This window comes from Strigops habroptila, chromosome 1 (genome assembly GCF_004027225.2).
Source record: "Strigops habroptila isolate Jane chromosome 1, bStrHab1.2.pri, whole genome shotgun sequence".
NCBI lineage: Eukaryota > Metazoa > Chordata > Aves > Psittaciformes > Psittacidae > Strigops > Strigops habroptila.
The window spans coordinates 96141858-96163332 of NC_044277.2; the positions used below are offsets into that span (position 1 = coordinate 96141858).

The following is a 21475-nucleotide window of genomic DNA, read 5'->3' on the forward strand; positions in this document are numbered from 1 at the left end:
ATAACAAATATACACTATATTTTACAACCATGAGATAGACGCATTTCCCATCTTGTTTGTCTTTACTACTACAAGTCATTTAAATTGCAAACCTGAATGGGCTCATCTGTGCCTACTCTGTTTTGCTTTGCATTCTAATTCAATTTCTATACTTCACATTGGGAAATAAAGGGAAGTATGAACAGTATAAAGAAACAAACAAAACAACAACAAGCCACACTACCTACTGAAAAATAATTGGTTTTATAATGTGTTAACTCTTCAGGAGAGAGTATACAGTAACTAGACTTCTCCATGTACCATTTAACATAAGGCATGATAAACTGTTTACCCTTGCAAAAGTATCCAGCTTGTCTTTGTCATATAAGATTCTCAGCATTCCAGCACACAGTGGACAGCAGGCTCCTATGTGAATAAACAAAAATATCAGGGGAAAAAAAAAAGCAGACAGACTTTTCACTTTCAAGTAAGCAGAGGTCAATAATTAAATGTTAACTGAGAATGAAAATAGCAAAACTACCAAAGCAAAGTCAGTGTTTCAATTTGATAGCAGAATTGCACTAAGATTTTTTTAATGTCGAAAACATAATGCAAAAGCAGTCACCTTTCAATACAGTTACTACTATCAATATGAAGCAACAGGATGAATTTTCATTTGTTTAAAGATGATACATTACTGTAAGCTAAGAACCACAGGCACTTTGTGTACAAGACAGGGATTTGTATGGATGCATGCATATGCAGCTACAGAAATGATGCAAGATCTGAAACAGGTAGGACATGACAGAAACAATTATGCACATTGCAAACATTAATTTATGCAATGATACTATGTTGGAGATTAGAATATTTATAAAATAAGGAGGGAAAAACATCTTGTCTGAGAGATTTGTGTTTAACACAGAAGCGTGTCATTTCTTCTACTGTCTTTTCTCACCACTTCAGAAACCAAAGGGCTAATATTTCAAATTTCTACGACTGCGTATTTAATTTACACCCCAACTATTATTATATAGAGTGATTTTTATGCCATTAAACATAATACCAAACCACAAAGATCCCTTTTCAACATGTAAATGAGAAAAATGCATAAATCTTTTCAAAACCCCAGCTTTCTTTGCTCTGTGTATTATGTATTGATTAGTTACTGTTTCATAAAGGAAGTATTTGTGATAACAATTAAAAAAAAAAAAACCAGTTCAGAAGAGCACAACTGCAGAACTATTCATACTGTTCCTCTTTCACAGTACTGTAAATACATATGGTATCTTACTCTGTCTTCTAATTAAATATCTTTGTTCTTCTGGGAACTGTACTTTGATGACAGTTCGGCATTCCAGTGTGGTATCTGTGCTGCCACTTCTTAAAAATTACTCATTTGATTCCCAGTGACATTCTTCCCTAGACACTACAGACGTCATTTGTTTCCCCCAAACCAGTCCGATGGGTACCGCTGCAAATTTCCAGACTGAAGGAGCATAACTTCTAAAGCCAAAGCCTTACTCCTTAAAGCCAAAGCCTAACCCCTTCAGAATTACTTGGCTGAGTCCTTATACTGGCTTGTTCTAGCCATAAGTGAAGATCTCTATTTTATCTTTTCTCTTAGAAGTCTCAAAGACATTATGAACATAATATTTTAAAGCATAAGTTTTGTTCCAAATAAGCACCTATTTATACACATAGCCTGGAGACTCCTACCTGCAGTAAACTTCAACAACAAATTAACATACCTGGTGCAATAACCGGTTTGCAGCCAGTAGCAGAAAGCTGGGGACATTTAACAAAGGCACACTCTGTATGAAAACTGTAGTCTGAGAGAACACCTACAGCCTGACAGTGTCCATAATAGTCAACAGCCACACGGTCAGAATAGGCAGCGCAGACGCTGCTGTAGGTTTCACCGTTATGTCCACATACAGGTTCCACTGATTTGCAAAATGGCTGAAATACACAGAAATGTTTCAAAGATCAACTTACTCAAGCTACAGAAACTTCAGAGTAATTTTAACATTAGAAAAAACAAAGTTAATGGGAATTCACTGCTAATATGTCTGTCAAGCATTCAAAAAAGTAGGAAATCTAGTGCAAATAATCTGCCAGTTTATGAATGGGTAAAATAAATGCAAAGAATAAGTACTTAAAGAAGGTGACAGAAAAATGTAAGTTGGAATCTGATAAATGTACAGTAAGACATGTTTTGGGAAACAAGAATTTTTGTTCTGTGTTAATGCTTAAATAAAATGACCATGTCATCTACATTCACTTACTTAATAAAAGATGATTATAATTTTATTATGCAACAGTGTATTTTATTAAAATGAACTTACCAATAAAACATTATTAATCTTTTAATGTCTTATTAATAACTTATTCCTTTCTCTCTGTATGTTTTTGTGTTCTTAAAATCTAGTGTGCGCATGTATTTCTAACACGTTATTTGAGAAGCTAAATTTACTTCAAAAGAATAAAATCCATTACAAGACACCTCTGTCAAAATATTTCTTGTTGAGATGTTTACATCTAAAAAATACATTTATTATGTATGTTTTCTCTCAGAAAAACATACCTAGCATGTCATTTGATTCACACACATGTAAAAATCTAAGAAAATAGTCATATAGTTTCTTCCCCTCCTGCCTGTGCACATATATTAGTTCAACACACTCAGAAGGTCACATGCCAATAAACTTAAGCTTTTGAACATGGACAGAAGCAAACGGAATTACTGACTCTTTGCAGACAAGGTATGAATAGTACTTTCATCCAAAGCCTTGTGAAATGACACAACTCATTCCGTAATTTCTTGCTAAGGTCTAAATATTTTATTAAACTAATATTTCAATAAGTCACTAGAGCTATTACAATTACTGTATATCCTCTAAAATAGCAAGACAATTACAGTTTCTATGTTACACACCTAAGCTAACAACAAAACAGATAGAGGACAAGTAACTGTGAGCACTCCAAATACTTTCATATCTTGCAGTCATCTTTCCTATAAAAGCAAGAGTGAAAACTTAAAGCTACTGGTGTCAAAAACTTTGTGAACATGAATACAACTAGACATACAGCTGCTGGAGAAAAACACAGCCATGCAACATTCCTTTGATTCTTACTGTTCAAGGGCTGAACATTCTCTGAGTATCTCATGCGATATCTGATGTGCAATGAGAAGAATTATCTGTACTTAACGAGGTTGCTGAAAAAGGGCAAGAAAAAGAAGGTATAAAGACAGAAAGGCAGAAACTAAAAGTGGGTTAAAAGAGCAATAGCATTTATAATACAGAAAAAGCCTGAGAAAACATTCTATACTTACAAGAACAGCCATCAGTTGAGACCAAGAGAATGTCTCAAATTAATCTCCATAATTGGAGAAAAACCTGGAGACACATAGCCTATCAATAGTAAAGCCAGCAACTTTGAGAAGAGTAGCTCCTGACTTTTCTTGTAAAGTAATAGAAATAGCTGTCTACTAACACTGTAGGAAGTGGTGAGATGGAAGAAGTAAATCTAATCCTAATCTTTCTCAGGGATTAATATGAAGACTAATCCAAACCAGACTAAGTAAAGAAATATTACAGACTGCTTAGTTTCCAAGAAAACTTAGGTATAAATAGATCCTGAACAATGAACTTGATAAACCTGGGACACAATCACACATAATGCTAAAGACTTTCTATGAGTGGGCATCAGAAGTGCTCTAATTACTGCTAACATACCTCAGTGCAAGCTTTAATAGTGAAAAATATAGGAAGACTTAATATAAATATGAGTATTCTTCCTGAGAAAAATTAAGCAGATTGTGATTGGTTCTGAGACAAATGTTAACTAAAGCAAAGAAACACCTAACAAAATTCTGAATATAATTTTTAAAAGTATTTTTTATACTAGTTAAGGTTAAATTTTTGAAGTATTACTTTCAATGAAAACATTTTGTAAGATATAAACCCCAGACTATCGCAAAGTTGGACATTAAAGAACAAAGAAGATTTGATATTTATTGCTAGAACCACTTCCTACCTGGCATGGTCCTCGGTATGCTAAAGTTTTTCCTTTTTGGTACAAAGTACACAAGTTATTGTATTCCACATTGTCTGTGTCACAAACAGGATCCCGTGTCTGGTCACAATTTAACTGCCTTGGCACACATTCATGCTGGCTACATTCGAACTTTCCAAAACTAGTCAGGCAAACTTGTTTCTTTGGTATGCACCTGCATAAAGTAAAAATAATTTTATCTTATGTTATAGGTTTGGGTTTCTTTTTTAAGTCTCAAAACATTCAGGGAAAATATTTTCAGTGAAATCTTCTCCAGTGCTTTAGAGCTAACTATGGTTCAGCAAGCTGCAGTGTACAAATGATAAAACATTCTGAATAGCCAATGTCAGGTCCCACCACAATCCTGGAAATGGTTCACACCACGTTTAGTCAACGTATGTGAACACAACTACAGTTTCCACTAAAATTTAACTTTTACCAAGTATTTTTCAAGGGATTTTTGCAAAAGGCTTGGATAAACTTCTTACCTACTCCCAAGTTTCATTTTGTAAATGCATTATTTAAGGAAAACTAGAGAAAACATGAAAACAGGGAATTGCAAGAGAAAGACATTATATTGCAGAGGTCTAGCCTCACCCTTCCCTGAGAAGTGAAAACAAGACTTACAAGATTATATGCTTTCAATTACAAATATTAATTGGATTCTAGCTTTATAGGTTCAGTATAATATATCACATCCAATCTTGGGGATGACTGCAAACAAACGGAAAAATCTAGTATTAACACCATTTTCTTTTTTGGTATGTCATCCCTCTCAAGCCTTCACAGATAAGAGCAATAAACAGCAGAAATTCTTTCCCCTTTATATTAAACATGTACCTTCCATAGTCTTATCTGCAAAACATTTGCCATATGCGCTGCAAGACATATGCGTCTTGCTAGAGAAATGCCAGCCAATAGAGTCTGATGAATAGACTGATTAAAGGTCAAATGGCTTTTTTAACAACCTCCTTCTCCTATATATGACAACAGTGCTACCACTGGATTATTTTCTCTGCACGCTGCTGGCCTATGTATTACACATATTCCTTTTATATTAGAAAAGACTCAGAAATTCTGAGATGTAAACACTTTACAAGTGGAATGTAAGATCTTAAATAGACTCTAAGTGCTTCAGAGATGCTTTAAAATGAGCATGTTTAGTTTACACTACGTTATCAGACTGACCTAGAAAATGTGTACAGTCCTTTACTGAAACTACAAAATGAGGTTCTAAGCATAACGGTATTCTGCAACTGAAGAACCTCTCTGTAATTTCCAAATTGAAAATATAAAAGATGAAAAGTGCATATCCACAATGCAGCTTTCAAATTCCAATTTTCAATGCCATAACGGCTACTAGACCTATAAAACTACAGTGCTTTTGCTGCAGTTTTCTGCATCAAAGAATTTAAAATGCAGAAAGAGGAAAAAAAATTGCTATAATTGGTTTTCATGAAAGCACAGTATTACACAACTTGTTATGGTGGCTTTCTTTCAAAACAGAAAAATGTACAAATTCAAAGGAGACTGCAGTATTGCACAACACTGAGAAAATTGAAGACAGAGACCAAGATCATGAGCCACAGACTTTGATTTCTGTAAGAAAGGTCAGATTTTCCTTTCTCCAAGTACACTAGGAGACACTAGTGCAGAGCATTTTGCTTTAATATGTCTATGCAGATTTTGCTTTTTCTGACATTAAAAACCCAGATGTTATCCAGACACAGTTTTCAGAAGGTATCAATCTAATTAAAAGAAACTCAAGTGTCCCAGAATGATCGGTATTTGCCTATTTTAGAGATAAGAAGCATGTATTATAGACTGAATAAGCAAGACTGACTCCAAGTCAGGTGTGGGGTTTTTTGTTTTAAACTGTTAGAAGGTGTGAACCAAAGGAGTAAAAAGACACAGCCATTTCAATAAAATTTGATTCTCCCACTTTCGAAAAGATGCATCAATTATCTTTTGCTAAAGCTGGTATCTGCATAATGAATTTAAATGATGTAGCACTACAGAAATGGAACCAAGAACTGGCAGTCATTACAGTTCATTACTATGATAAAGTAGCTACTTCAAACAGTTATTTTTATTGGAGTATCCCAAAAATAGAATGTTACTACAATATACAACACATTGAAAGAAAAAGTAAATCTGCTTTACAAGTAGAAGATGCCAAAGAAAAGATTAAAAACATTCTGCTTTTACCTCTGATTTTTATTACAAGGGTTAGGGTTACAAGGATCCTTGGAAATACATGATCCAAACTCAAATTGATTGTCTTGGAGCCCAACACAACGAGCTATACATGCACTTGGATATGTGCGTCCATTTTGACCACATACTGGTACAAACTGATCTACGCAGTTACATGGTAAACCTGCAAAAGCAACACATGAAACAGGAATTTCATTCACACTTATTTTCTATGAGAGAAGATACACAAACAGTCACTATGACATCTTTTCCTTCTAGCAAATGGAAAGATATGCTGTATCTTCAGCCAATTTCTCCCTCCTGTAATTTAGCAATGCTGTAGCACATACATGCTTATAACTAGTGGGAAGGGAAGTCTGTGCCCTGCCTCCTTGGTGATTCTACTCAGCTTTCTCCATTTTCTCCCTAAACTCCTTATCTCTTGTCCTGAGTGGCAGTACCTTGTCTCTATCTATTTTTAGATATTACCTGAAGTTTTATTTTTCAGTACTGTTGGTTTTTTTTAGGTGCATGTGTTTTTTCTGCAGTGCAGGTTGGACATGAGACAAACAAACGGTTACAAGAACATAGTAAGTTCTCAGGTATTTTCCATTAATACTATAGATACAATTTAGAAGCTAACCCTTGCTCTAAGAATATTAAGCTTACAGTTTCCATAGTTTGGAAAGTTACCTGTAAACTTCCGACGTTCATCTTCTGAACTATGCTCAGTTAGACACTGACGTGTAGAACATATCAAGTTTCCAGCAAAACATGAACAGACATTACAATCTATATTAAAGGATGTTCCATGGCCTTAACATAAAAGAAATTAAGTAAATGCATACAATAAATGCAAATATACCAGAAGACTATATACTCATATGCATTACATAGATATTACATTTTCATTATTAATTGTTCATGGAATTTCCCTTATTCAGTTTATTTTACCACTGCAATTTCTTTCCTTTTTTTTTTTTTTTTATAATTTCAAGTTTTACTTTATTCATTTAAAGTTTGTTCTCAGGTGTTTTTGATTAAATGAGCAAGCACTTTATCCTTTCAAAGCTTGCGTGAGTTAGGTTTTCTGTTTTCTTCATTTTTTAAGAACAATTTAAAGCTGCAAAAAGAAATACACTCAGAAAACAAAAATGGTAGATAAATTCTGGCTAGCAAGCTCCATATTTTTTTAAGGCAAAGCTTTTGTAAGGATACATTCTTCTCCTAAATTAATTTTACGTGAGACTGCTAAACTTTCAGGTATAGTCTCATACATTATGCAGAACTCCGTGGTAGTGCTCATTTCTTTCCTTTGTGTGTACTTTTTGTCAAGAGGTAAAGAGTGCCAATGCTTCATTCCAGTCCTCATTGTTTTGCAATAACCATTAAAGTCGTAATTTCAGCCTCAACAAGCAGTACAAGTTATAATGCAGCTTTGTCCAAAGCAGGGAACAAGAAAGATTGTAGCAAAGCTGAACAGAAACCCAGATTTAGATTCAGCTCAAGACACACACAAATATAGAGAGGTCTGTGTTCACCCACTGGTTTTTGGAAAGGAGCTCTTAATAATGCAACTAACACAACCACAGCTGCTTTTTAAGGATGGAGAAAACTGCCCAATTTTGCCTTTCATAAGTCAGTAACTTTTTCACACATGAATCAAAGAATCAAACTGCAAACTTCGTGAACTTTTATTTAATTTAGCAACTCCAGTTTGGTTTTGTGAATTGTCCATATGACTGCCCTTCATGTAAAATCATTCATGTTGGTGACAGCTGATTGATCCATAACCAAATCAGTTATTAAAGGCCACAAACAAATACACAGCTCTTCAGGAAATAGAAGAGTAACTGTGCCTTACAAAATAAGGCGATTTTTTTTAACCTCTTTTAAAAGGGTTGAGATTAAGGATTAGAATTTTTGAGAAATATTACAGGGCCACAAGGAAAATCCTCAGCACAGTCACTGGATATTCAATACTATTAAAAGTAGACTAAGAGTACCCACAAAGTTGGAATCCAGTAAATAGGCAACCATTTATAGTCAGTAATACTATGCTTAAAGCTCAGAACTACAGCATGCTTAAAGCAGATCAATTTGTTTGTCATTGCTTCATCTCTGTTGCCTACTGGCTTCTTTCAGAACTTTTTCCACCCTCAATCCCCAGAGCTCCCACTAGCAAGTTTTTCTACCAGAAAGGAAGCTACCTATTATCAAGTAGCATAAAATACAGTGAATGTAAGGCAAGTCAGTAACCTTCTGGTTGAAAAATGCTGTACTAAGAACACTCTTCACACAGGACTTAGGTTGGTTTAGACATAGTTCAGTATTGATTTAAATAATGGAACTCTCCATTAGAATTAAACAAGTATTATATATAGGAATGCAAACATTAACTTCTGACACTCTTCATTCAGATCCTCTGGGTCTTTATATGTACCTCAAAATTCACTATTATTAAGTTCTAATACTTACTTTTTCTCTGTCCTCCAACAATGCATGATTTTTGGAGGTCAACACAACGCATTTCCATGCAGTTTTCTAGCAATCCACTGTGTCCACATGTACAAATCTTGTAACAACCAACATCACCAGCTGAGGATGGAACCTGAATAAGTGTACCTTGACGGACAATAAAATCTGAGGCTTCTCCGAGTTTGCAACCTAAATACAAATGAGAAATTTTAACTCATATTTAGTAAATACTGTGACAAGCACCACTACCAAAAATAACTACTACTCTTTCACTTGTGAAAAATGGTTTTAAAAATTGTGAGGAAAAAAAATTGTAAAAGAAATAGTAGATTAAAATTAACCTAGAAGCGATGAACTGCAACAAATCCGCCAAAGCTTTCAACAAATAAAAAAACTAAATTGAAACATAAAAGTCACCCTCCAACCTTCGGAGGAAGTAAACTGTCTCTTCAAAAGCTTGTTTGTGAGCTTGTTTTCAGATCACTTTGAATGACTTTTTCAGCAAGTGAAGACAATACAACCTCTATAGTAATAACGCTTTTTCTAATAAAGATATTATGTTTCAGTGGGCAATAAAAACAGAACTACATCAAGAAATGAAAAGGGCAAATAGGTAGGCTACAGCTTTTGAAAACACTTGATAATTGTGATAACTGTTCCTTCGGGATATCAGCAAAATTCACTTTAAAACTTTCAACAAAATTTAGGTAACACATGTTTATCAGCAAAACTCGGATAAATAAAAATCCAAATCCCCTTACCTGGCACACACAAATATGGAAGACACAGTTCTCCAGACTGACATCCTTTCCTATTTACTTCACACAACTGATTAGCTGCACATGGATTTGGATTACATGGATGCGTAACATCTTCTACAATGTTACCTAACGAACTTGGGCCTGAAAAGAGAGTATACAGCATCTATATGGACTTAAATGAGATTTATTTTTCTTCACTAAAGTATGGCATTTCTTATATTCAGTAAAATAGCATTTTTAACAATTCTGTTGAATATTTTTTCTACCACTACCAAAACAACCTTGCCACATACACCTAATACAAGAAGGAAGAAACTAACGAGCTATGGCAATTAGAATTTTCTCTACCATTTTAAAAGAAATAACAATTATTAAAAGCAATTGCAAGCATTCAGAGTATCTTGGTTTCTAATTTTGTTTCATAGTATGTTATGGATACTTACTCAGGTATGTATCCAATGGGATACAATTCTCCAGGTCATCTGTTGGAGATAAGAGCTCACAAATACTTTCAGCTGAGTGGCCTTCAGGGAATTTATTATGATCTCCACATTTCTTCAGTATTTCCACACAATCTGATCTTCAGATAAATAAAGAAACAGAACTTCATGAACACTACTTGAATCCACAACTTTCCCCTTCTGCCTCACAAAAGTTTATATATATAAAATATATATATACACATATATATATTTATATATATGCACTACATTTTGCACACGGGGGAACAAATTTGTGACACAGAGACAGGAACTATTGCTTATACTACTTTTCTTCTACTTTGGGCTTGGTGATCTTTATTCTATGGCATCATATGTATTTATCTTTCAAGACCAAGCATTTGCTTGATTTACTGATGTCTAATATGGGTTGAACTCTATCTCACTACCTGTACTATTAACTGGCTTTTCTCTACCCAATCACTTACTTTCAAAATTTATTTAAAAGAGCCCCAAAAACCAAACTTGATTTTTTTCAGACCTTTCTGTCAACTGAGAATCATCAGTAGGTCCCAAAACCAAAAAAGATGAAAAGTTTTATAGACGCCACAAAGAGTCAAAACCCCACTAACAATAAATCAACTTTACAATGGAAGCATATACATCCATCTCATTAACTGGCAAGCATCTTCCATTTACAGTGATGGAGATTCAAGCAATGTCAACTAAGCAAGCTCATATTCTTTCTGTGTTTGCCTTGCCATATTTTCTTAACATAAGTCAAACACAGTCCTACTTGTCATTAATATCCTTAGCAGAACCTCTAAATTGTTTCTCCCCCACAGTACTTACTTGCAGATAATACTTCCTCTAGATTTGCTGTGGCAAGGTTTAATCTGCAGTGAGCAGGCGATTGCCTTCCACATTTCTGGTTGGCATTTTTTAATATCAAGCACAGGAATATTTATAAATGGCATCTTAATACTCCCTTTTTCCCATAGCTTCATGTCATTCATGGCTCCCTGGTCTGACTGAGTATTGCAGCTCCTAAAAAGTTCTGTTGGTCTTAAAAGAAGATGTTAAGATATGGCATGTATACAAGAAAAAGAAAACACCACACATTCTACCTTTCACTATATTAGTTCTGCAACCCTTATACGGCTTGCTTTTCGCGGCGTAAAGGAAATGAATCCCTTCCACAGTCAAGTAAGATCAAAATCAACTTGAATTCTGTCTTTAAGGAAAATAAGCTCTTCAAAACTCAAGGCTGAAACTCCCTTCTCACTATACCTCTTAAATCAAATATCACTTAAATTTTTCTTACCTGAAGAAAGTTGATTTAAAAGCAAATATCTTACATATACTGAATATTTGTGCAAATGTTTCCTGGTGAATCACTAACACAAGGTGGTTTATCATTTATATTTGCCCAGGCTGCACCTATGACATATGTGATTCTACTACTCGTATAACACTCATGTCACTGTGTACTATTTCAAATAGAAGTCAGAGATCTCTAATAGCTAACAATTTTTTTTTAAACTCAAACTATTTAATTTGTAACCTTGTAATTACTAATTCAGATATCACTCTTAAATCATCCATTTTACCCAACAGAGTATAAAATCTCAGAAATATCTATGAAAGAAAAGGAATTTTGAAGAGTAACATGTAAATTTAACAAGCATTTTTACCTTATTTATAATACACAACATTCCACCAATCATGGCTTACTTGTCTATACAGTACAACAGGGAAATATGCTGCTAATACATGATGACATTTTACAAGTTCACGGGTTAGCTTTTATTCTTGTCAGTTTTGTTATGCCTGTTGTTAAATACATTTCCAAAAGTTTATTCTAAAGAAGAACTATTTATTTTCAAAGTATTTAAAAAACAATATTTGCAGAAAGACAGCTATATATGATCTCAAAATATGCCTGAAAAACATTTTATTTCATTTTTTAAATCAAAGTACAGGTATTCCTTTATAAAATATTCAGTGTCTCTCTCCTACCTGTTATTAAAATTAGTGCAGTAAGTAAGATTTCTACAGCCCAGCTGACAAGGTTCTCGTACATCTGCTAAACAGGTCAACATGGAAACTTCAACTGCATTATACTCACAAAAGCGATCAAATTCTTGCCAGCTCTGTGAATTGCCCCAGCTCGTGCTATAAAGTTTAGTGCAGAGCTCTCTGGGGGAAAAAAAAGTAGACAAAGAAAATAAAATTAAAAGAACAGCAGCCATTCAGATATAGCAGCACCTATTGTTTCTTAGCTGATTACAACAGCCTGTGCTCAGTGTAGAATATTGTGTTAGCAGCCACAAAATCTGCAAGGGAACAGGGCTCTTTATTTGATCTATAAAGCAAGATTTGGGCAAAGACCTGATATAAGACAAATTCTGAAGCATTTTCAACAATTGGAAATGACGATAGGGAAACACTGACCTACATGTGGAAGAATTTGCTTTAGAACAGCAATGGAGCTTAGCTCCATCAAGGCCTGTTGAAGGTGGAGGGTGCACAGTGACTCCTGGATGAACAGATCTTGAACTTTCAAGAAAACATTGCCAAAGTGGATCCTGAGGAAGAGGCATTGTTTTACAGCCTTCTATAAGTCCATCAACAATTTCAAGCTCTGTTTTCATTGACATTAGAATTCTTTTGCAAGCAGTCTGACATGCATAGTCTTCTGCTCTATCACAGCAATACAAACCTGTTGAAAAATTAAAAATAGTTAATGATCGAGCATACGATAATAATCAAGATGCACGACATAATAGCCCTCAGACAAAAAAAAAAAAAGCTATAAGGAGGTTCCCCCCATCTAATCTCAAATAACATTGCTTCTTTTAAATGCAAAGAGAATCAACTCTGGAAAAAAACAGCACCAATATGTAGAATTAAAAAAATTATATATCAATAATGCACCTACAACCAAGAGTTACCATTATTTAAATGCATATAATTGCAATTACAATACAGAAAATACATTAATAAAATTTACACAACAGACTAATACAATAACACATTTTATATAAAAAGTGTATACAATTCTCAAACACGTTCAGGTTTTTTTATAACTTTTAGTACAGAAGGATTTTTTTATACTTACTATCTGTAGGATTTCTCATTGGGTATGACTGTGTATAGTTGTTCACACAGTGTATAAGCTGAGGGCTAATAGATGCACAGTAATTTTCAACTGCTTTAATTTGTGAAGGACCAGGAGAAGAGTCTGTCCGAAAAATTGCTTGACAGTATTCCCGACAGTTTGTATGATGACCTGCATAACTGCAACAGACTGACCCCACTGGGGAAACAAACAACAAACAACAGAAAATCTATGGGTTCCTACACAGAGAAATGAAGAGACAAGCATGTCTGTATCACACACGATGATCAAGATATTATAACCTCTGTCTACAGAATGACTGGGAATATCTGAAACTAGCCAAAACACATTTGTTTGTTTGGCTGGAGAAAAAAGTCCCTAAAGATGTCTTGAACTCAAGTTCACTAATTTCGTTTTATATAGACAGACAACAGGCAACAAAACACTTGCGAGATTTCACCTATGCGCTTAACACTCATTAAATAAATGAAGCAGAAGTTAAAATGAGCTTCTAAGCAATCATCAAAATAGGACAGAAAAAACCCAAATACAGATACACAAATTAAAAACTGATATAAATTATATGAACAGCCCAATCCCCTTATCACTTGAGTAAGGAAATTTATGCATGTGGTTTGTTCTTCTATGGAACTGAATCCATGTTATTTGTGTATATGTACACCCACAGAATTTCTTACATTTTAGAGAAAAAAGGATAGAATAATATAAAAGAAAAACAAAAAGACAAACTATTCATTACATACTTACTTTCATTTCTGTTAATACAACTAAAGAGAGCATTCTGAAATCAAAACAAAAATAGTGTTATAAGCCAGAAAACTTCAAATAAATATTTAAGTAATTTCTTAGAATGAATTAATAACTTTGTTACTATTTGCTCCAATTAGATTGGATTAAAACAAAAACACTATACAAAACCACTGCAAGTAGGAAATTAAAAGATCGGGGGCCATCTGAGTTCTGTGTGCACTTGTAGTAGAATTGTTAAATATTCAAGCAAGTGGATAGGAAAACTTTCCTGGACTAACTTATAAACAGCATGCTATAGCAGAATGTCCCAAAATGCTACTTTTTTTTAATGACAACAACTTCACAGATTCTATGTGGGGAAAAAAACCCAAACAACTCCGCACAGCTGCACACATGAAGTAGAAAATCTCAACAAACTAACTCAACAACAATATATCTTAAAAGCCAAATGATGCTATCAACTCCTTCAAACTGCAGCCAGAAAGCACACTTAGGAGATATCCAACATGTTAAATGACAGAAGAAGGGAAATACATACACCTGCTGTTTTGTTTCAGAGGACTCTAATCCAAAGAGCAATCAATATAGCTGGGTTGGAAGGGCCCTTCAAAGGTCATCTAGTCCAAACCCCCCTCCAATGACCAGGAGTATCTTCATCTAGATCAGGTTGCTCAGAACCACATTCAGCCTGGCCTAGAACGTCTCCAGGGGTGGCCCATCTACCACCTCTCTGGGTGACCTGTACCAGGTTTTAACACTTCCAGTGTTTCATCACCCGCACCGGAAAAAATTTCTTCCTTGTAAAGTCTGAACCTACACTTTTTACTTTAAAACTATTACCCTTTGTTCTATCGCAACAGGCGCTACTAAAAAAGTCTTTCCTCATCTTTCTTGTAAGTAAGTCCCCTTTAAATACTGGAAACCACAATAAGGTCTCCTGGAGCTCTCTCTTCTCCAGGCTGAACAACTCCAACTCTCTCAGCCTGTCTCCAGAGAGGAGACAAACAAAAAAAAACCCAAACCAAACCAAAACCTAACAGCTATCATGTATAAGCTTTCTGGGACTCATGATAATGAAGTCAACGAGGTTGAAATTCCAAATGCAGTTGCCAATTATCAAAGAGTTTTAAATTATATGATTGGGGGGGGTTGGAGGGGGAGAGAATTTGAAGCCCCTGCACACCTGACCTCCACACTTGTCAGAACACCAGATTATACGTGATCAAATATTTTAACATAGTGACAAAACATAATCCCCATCTTCATAAAGTTCCTGATCTCCTTCATTTCCCTTATCCTCATTATTAAACAAATGTGTATTTTACACAGCATCTAGGAAGAAAACAGAAACACCATCAGACTGATTCACAAACATAATGTGGGACTAAAATCTTGCTTCAGTACGGCAAAATATCAGATGTGCTACTACCTCTACATGGCAAAAGGAAGAAATCTCAAAATGCACACCTAACTTAAGCTCAGTAGTTCACTAGATTCTTCATCTAAGTTAGTTACTAGTATTTCCTGCTTTGCAGAGAAGTGGGCATACCCAAGAATCTTTAGGCTATTCTTGTGAAGATTTGTGCTGCTGCAAACAGATGGAAGTGTTATATTTTTGAAGTGAAAGTAGAAATGTGTTAGGGATCATCTTGATGTTTTTATTTTTCTTTTTGTCTTAGAGATTGTTTAGACTGCAGGAGTTTGTTTTTCAATTCACATTCTCTACTTGCTTTCTTCTCAGAGATCATTTGAGTCAATCTGTTTTGGCAGTATCCTTATTTTCCCCCCTACAGTCTGGGTAGGATTACAGAGAAAAGCAAAGTAAATATCAAAGTGATCAAATCTCTCAGTGGCTAACCCATAAAAATACCAGTAACTACAACATCTGAATTTTGAGGAGTTCTTCTTGAGCAGCATGCTTGTGTTTGGTTATGCTGAACAGGGAAGGGTAAATACAGAACATACCTCTGTTCACAGGAGCAGCACAAACAGGCAGCCTCATCTCTACTAGATAACTTCGGTACATAACCCACCCCTTCCTTTACCTACTCACCATCAGATATCTTAAATCCTGCCACCTGAATCAGTACACATTATAGAGTTCCAACCTCTTATTTTATTGAAGTGCCACTCATGTATTCCATTGGATAACTAGAGAATTCTACAATCCCATTTTCACTTTATTTTTTTCCTCATGAAAGTTTCATAAATATCCAAGTAAAAACCTGATTTTTAAAATGTTCTTCATTTTCATCTTCATCCTCTTTTCTGTTGTTCATTTAAGAGTGAGCACTTGGAATACAGATCAGCTCTCTATACATGAATTGGCAATCAAATGAATTAGCATTCCTGCATAGACAGTTCTGACAAATATCTGAAGAGCCAAAAGAATTATTTACTGTACCAAAAGATGGAAGACTCACATTTTAACTTCGACTTGAAAAGCCCCAAGCCTTGATGTTTCAGTTTGTACCATGCCATTAATGATTTTATTTTATGCTGTAATTTAAATCATAAGTTCCAACTTGCCAATTACTCTTTATGTCATGCAAATCATAGTGCCATAATCCTGTTTTCTACCATCTCACAATTATATCATCTCTTGGATAATATCTTTCTGGGTAGTGAAGTACGTCACCGGTCAAACCCAGTATTTTAAATAGGACAGTCCCAATACTGTAGCGAACAGCATCGCTGTCTTCTGTTTACAGTCAGAAATTAATTTAAACCATGGGTAAACCATGGCAGATGTAGCACTGAAATATTGACCCTAAGAGAACAAACACAAATCTAACTTGAAAACGTAAGTTAGTTTCTCATGAACACCAGCTACGTATAATTTTATTGATCACGAATAAAAGCATAGGTCTATTGAGAACACCTCACACAAAAATTCAAGTCTGTCTCACATAAAACAATGCCCCAAACCTCACAAATTCAAACATTTTATTTTCATTCTTCCAATATTCTCTACGAAATTTTAGATCTTTTCTCCCAAGAGCACAGATACTGCATAATTTCTCCGAGAGTGAGAATGAATTTGCAGCAACATTCCTAATCCAAGCAGGAAGTTGTCATCTGATTCACTTCAGATTTTCCCTCTTTACTACCCACCAAGCAAATCCTGTCACTCATTCATGTGTGTAACACCGATGAGAGACAAGAGAATTACAGAAACATGTAGACAGAGCCACCATCCTAGATCTATAAAGAACAGATTTCTACTGTTGCCTAAAGGCTCAGGTCATTTTTATAGCACCATATATCCTTCTCTATGGATGCCAGACAATGATTATCGGAAAGTCACTGTTTCAACATAGCCACCTGGCTTCTTTGGGACCTTCCATGTATGAAAAAAGAAACAACTGTCAAACAGGAATTACCATATACAACACCACTCTGATGCAAAACTGATTGTCCTCAGAAGCTGCTGAAATTAGACTTCTCCACAGCCACCCTGGTGACATAAAAACCAGCCAGGTAAAAAGCAACACTAACTTTATTAATTAACGCACTAAGACAGTGGAGGCTCCTGAAAAGGCTGAAGTCTGTCTGTCATGGTTATACTTAAGTACTTGAACATTTTGTTAGTACAAACAATACTTAGAATCATGATGTGATGCTGCTATAAACTCAGCTAAAAATTGTCATGCTACTTAAACGTTGAATGTTACAAAAAAGTTATTAAAAAGCAGTTCAGGGATAACAGTGTCACTAGCTCTGTTAGCTCAGATCGCAGTTTATAACTACACATGAAATAGAGAAGAATGTTGAGAAAATTATCGTGTCTACCAACATTCCTCCTCTGTAGATGGGCTCAAGTTGAGACAAAATTATCTTCTTACAGCAGCTTTACACACCATTTTTATACAGGCAGAATGCTCTAACCAGGTAAGTAGTCGTCTTCTTTCCATATTTTTAAACTATAGTTCCACAGACTGCTGAATCTTGTATTTCTGTTAAGAGGAGGTGATCTTCTCTTTTCTACCTTTTTTCTCAACTCCTCTCTCCCTGTTCCCAGTTATATGGTCTTGTGTATGCCCTTACATGAGCTCTGGCTCTAAGCATCTTCTCATGACCTGATATTTCTCTGTAACCCTGCTGAAAACTCCTCCCAGGAATTTAAATCAGCATATAATACTAAGTTAGACTAGAACAGGATAGAACAGAAAGAACAGAACAGGAGAGAACAAAACAGAACAGAACAATCTTTTAGATACTGTCTTTTAGATATCAGCTTTTAGAAGGACCAAGCTGTTGAAGCAACTCCCTGTATTTTATGAAATTATAGTACCTGTACCCACCATAGAATACAGTACTAGTCAGGGTGCTGACTTTGCTCTTTGTGTAGGTCTGGATAACTGTTCAGTTTCCCAGAAAATACGTGGGTACATATGTGGGGAGTGTAGCTATAGAGACATGAGAGAATCTTAGATATTTGCTCATAAATAAAGCTGACAACAGCATTAAAAAGTCAGTCTGATCTGAATTATTAACCATAACTTCATTGCAGAAAGCAGCGTTAATGCCCATCGCTACTGAAGTAGCATTCATGTTTAAGAAATCAGCAGCTTTTCTGCCCACTCAAGCTTACTTTATGAATCTGCTAGGGAACTGGCAGAAGAGAAAGACAGAGAAAACAAAGCAAAAGATAGAACAGTGATATAGGTAAGAAAAATCAAAACAAACAAAACCACACAAAAAAATCCAGAAGAGCAAACAAATGTGTTCTCTTTAAAGGAAGAACTAAGTCATCAAGACCTGGGAAAATGAGGATAAAAAGGCAATACTCTGTACCTACACAGAATCTGATACGCCGTTTTCAACTTGTGAATAAAATATTATGAACAAAGATGGCAATATTGAAATTTATAAAACATACTGGTTTTATTTGTGCATTAATCTCATCTTTCAGACTTCCCTTTTTTTAAAGCCAAATGTTGCTGAAACTGGTGATTAAAGCCAGTGAGACTACAAGCAGAAGGAATGGAAAGTGGCAGGCAGACACAGGCAATGCAACCATGTATGCCTTAAAGAAAACTGTCTCAAAGATCTTTTGGTCTTACAGAAATTGAAAAAGGCAGGTGAAGTTTATCCAGCAGAGAACACTGTCCAGTATTCCTCACCAGAAGTTCCTTGAAGAAAGATTTTAGCCAGTACTGCAGGACCTAACTGGTTTCGCTCTTTTTGGAGCTCATCAGCTGCAGGTAACGGCTCAAAAAACCAAAACGCGTGCACACAAATACAAATAAAGCAGAACATTTTGCTAAAGGAGTAAGTCTCCCATTATAGGGCTTGCTTTTATATTATAAGCATTTTTTCCTAAATGGCTGCCTCTCGTGCCTTGAATGAAAGGTGACAGAAGCTGTTTTCACACCAGAAATTAAGAGTATTTTACTAAAAATCAAAAGATTATTTTTCTCCCTAAAAACTACCATGGTATTTGTGTTCTACTAACTCTGGCAGAAAAATAAGTTTAGTACTGTCGTCTTTGGCAACCTAACCACATGAAATATTTGAATATAGATCCCATCCAATTAAGGCCATCTTAATTTAGAAGTATTACCACAGTTAACAAATACACTAGGATACAAAATGCTTCACTCTACGCAATGAAAGTCCTGTTAATCTCTCCTTGACTTCACAGAATCACAGAATGGTTTGGGTTGGAAAGGACCTTAAGATCATCTAGTTCCAACCCCCCTGCCATGGGCAGGGACACCTCACACTAGACTTCATTTAATCTTCAAATTTGTCAACAGAAGATAAAGTCAGAAGGTAACATACTAAGGTTTAGTGGAGTCAGATGAAGTTTCAAATGACAGTGGACATCTGTTAAGAACTTTAAAAACTTACAGTAATTAGCAACTGAGGCTAAAATTATCCTCAGTTACATAAACCAGTAAAGAAGTGATAATACTTGCACAGTAAGGTAGAACAAAATTACTGCAACTTCAATTCTGGCAAGATCATTGAGTGTTCTATCAGCCTTCTTTGAACAGTAGAGAATAGAGACAAAAAGCACCACCAGATAAGATGCCAATAATATTAGCTACATTGTGTAGTATATGGTCAGAGTCCACCCTGAATTCATTAAATAGTACTTCCAGAGGCCACACGCAGCCATGTTCCTTAGGAGTTAATGAAAACTGTTTTGGAAACTTTTCCTTAACAGCATCTTGAGTTATAGTCTACTGTCTCTGAGTAATCCACACAATCAGATAGGAGCTAAAAACTGCTGACCACATGTTTCAGAAGAGGTAATTAGTAGCCAGCATTCACTAAAACCTCAGCATAAAGCAGGATCATATGACCCTAGAAGATAAACCAAGCCAATACTGAAGCACAGTGAATATTTTTCTGAATCCCTTCTACAGCACTTTTAAGCTGCAGGCACTGCATTTGAAGTTTCTGTATTTAAAAACTGTAAGAAAACAAAGTCAGATTGAGCTAATCAGTGCTCAAATCTGTGAGAGCAAAAACACCTGTAAGCAGTCCAGGGACATCAAAAGTGTTTACTAGTGTGTGTCAAAAATAGTTTTCAGAGTGGAAGCTAAGTAACCAGCACCATTTCCAATTACATTTTCACTGCATGGCAGGTGTCAATAGTGCTCAGCTGTAGCAAAGCTCTTGATATCGATTAACTAGAGAAGTCTGAATATCTTATTTAATACACATGAGATAAGAACTGGAGTTCTTAATGTGCAGAGAGATATGCAATGTAGAAACTGATGAGCTGCAATCTAATGGAAATTTTAGTACTACCCTTTCCACGCACAGAAGAAAGAATAGTGATCTTTCAGTAATAAAGCCTTTACAGCTTATTTCAAGCTTTATAAACTACTCTCAGTTACTCCTCTGAGCATCTATTCCATGCAGTCTTGTAAAAAAAAAAAAAAAAATGAACCTCAACTTTACACAAAACTTAAAAACAAGTAAATCCTACATAAAATCCATACAGCCTCCACTTCTTTTTTCTTCCTTGACTACTACCTACCTTCTTTTTAGAGGAAGATGAACAGGATAGTAGAAAGCTGAAAGAAGTAGTGAAAGATAAGAGTTGAAATGCATAGAAGTAGAGAAAAAAAAAAAAAGATGACGACAAAATGAGTACCTGAGAAGCAGAAGATGGGAAAAAGGACTACCAGAATAAAATCTTTTAAAAGAAGGCAAGTGGAGTACATTTCAGTAACACTCAAAAATACTCAGCAAGTTGTGTTAATTTTTTAATTTCTGTATGCAGTGCTATTTGAAGATAAAAACTATTTAATAGGACACACAATATTCAATGCAGTAATCAAAAATGAACAGGTTATTACAACACGATTTATTTCTAAAATGTGTAAAATCTCTAAATTAGAAGCATCACAAACTTCATGAATATTTATAGTAAAAGTAATCCAGAAACATGATGAGCAGAAAAAGCAGCTTCAGTTAACCTTGTGAAAAGCTAGCACATCAATGCTACAGTGATTCTGCTACTCTACAAACCTGAGACTCCGCTTAGCAACTTCAAACTTTGTGACACCTCCTGCTTGGAGTTTGGGGTTTTTTCATTGCTCTGAACACTATGCCCTATCCTTGAAGACTTACCTTTTTCTTCACGCTCACTAACTTAGTGGGAAGCTGAAGGGTAACTCATGAAATTGCTTCCCCAGTCTCAAAAGATT

General features: G+C 35.2%; 1 protein-coding gene across 5 annotated transcripts in view; it reads right to left on the bottom strand.

The window, feature by feature from the left end:
* Positions 1–21475, bottom strand: part of RECK (reversion inducing cysteine rich protein with kazal motifs) — a 47637-nt gene that overhangs the window by 4907 nt on the left and 21255 nt on the right. For 4 of the 5 annotated variants that reach the window (XM_030477512.1, XM_030477501.1, XM_030477494.1 and 1 more), the window contains 13 exons: positions 13803–13836; positions 13035–13232; positions 12368–12635; positions 11933–12112; positions 10766–10978; positions 9917–10053; positions 9474–9614; positions 8713–8901; positions 6928–7050; positions 6247–6418; positions 4021–4213; positions 1731–1941; positions 332–405 (listed from right to left, as the gene is read on the bottom strand). In XM_030477512.1, the coding sequence (XP_030333372.1) occupies positions 332–405; positions 1731–1941; positions 4021–4213; positions 6247–6418; positions 6928–7050; positions 8713–8901; positions 9474–9614; positions 9917–10053; positions 10766–10978; positions 11933–12112; positions 12368–12635; positions 13035–13232; positions 13803–13836 (2133 nt within the window). Of the gene's footprint in view, positions 1–331; positions 406–1730; positions 1942–4020; positions 4214–6246; positions 6419–6927; positions 7051–8712; positions 8902–9473; positions 9615–9916; positions 10054–10765; positions 10979–11932; positions 12113–12367; positions 12636–13034; positions 13233–13802; positions 13837–20802; positions 20881–21475 lie in introns of all 5 variants that reach the window. The other variant, XM_030477529.1, reaches the window with a different exon arrangement.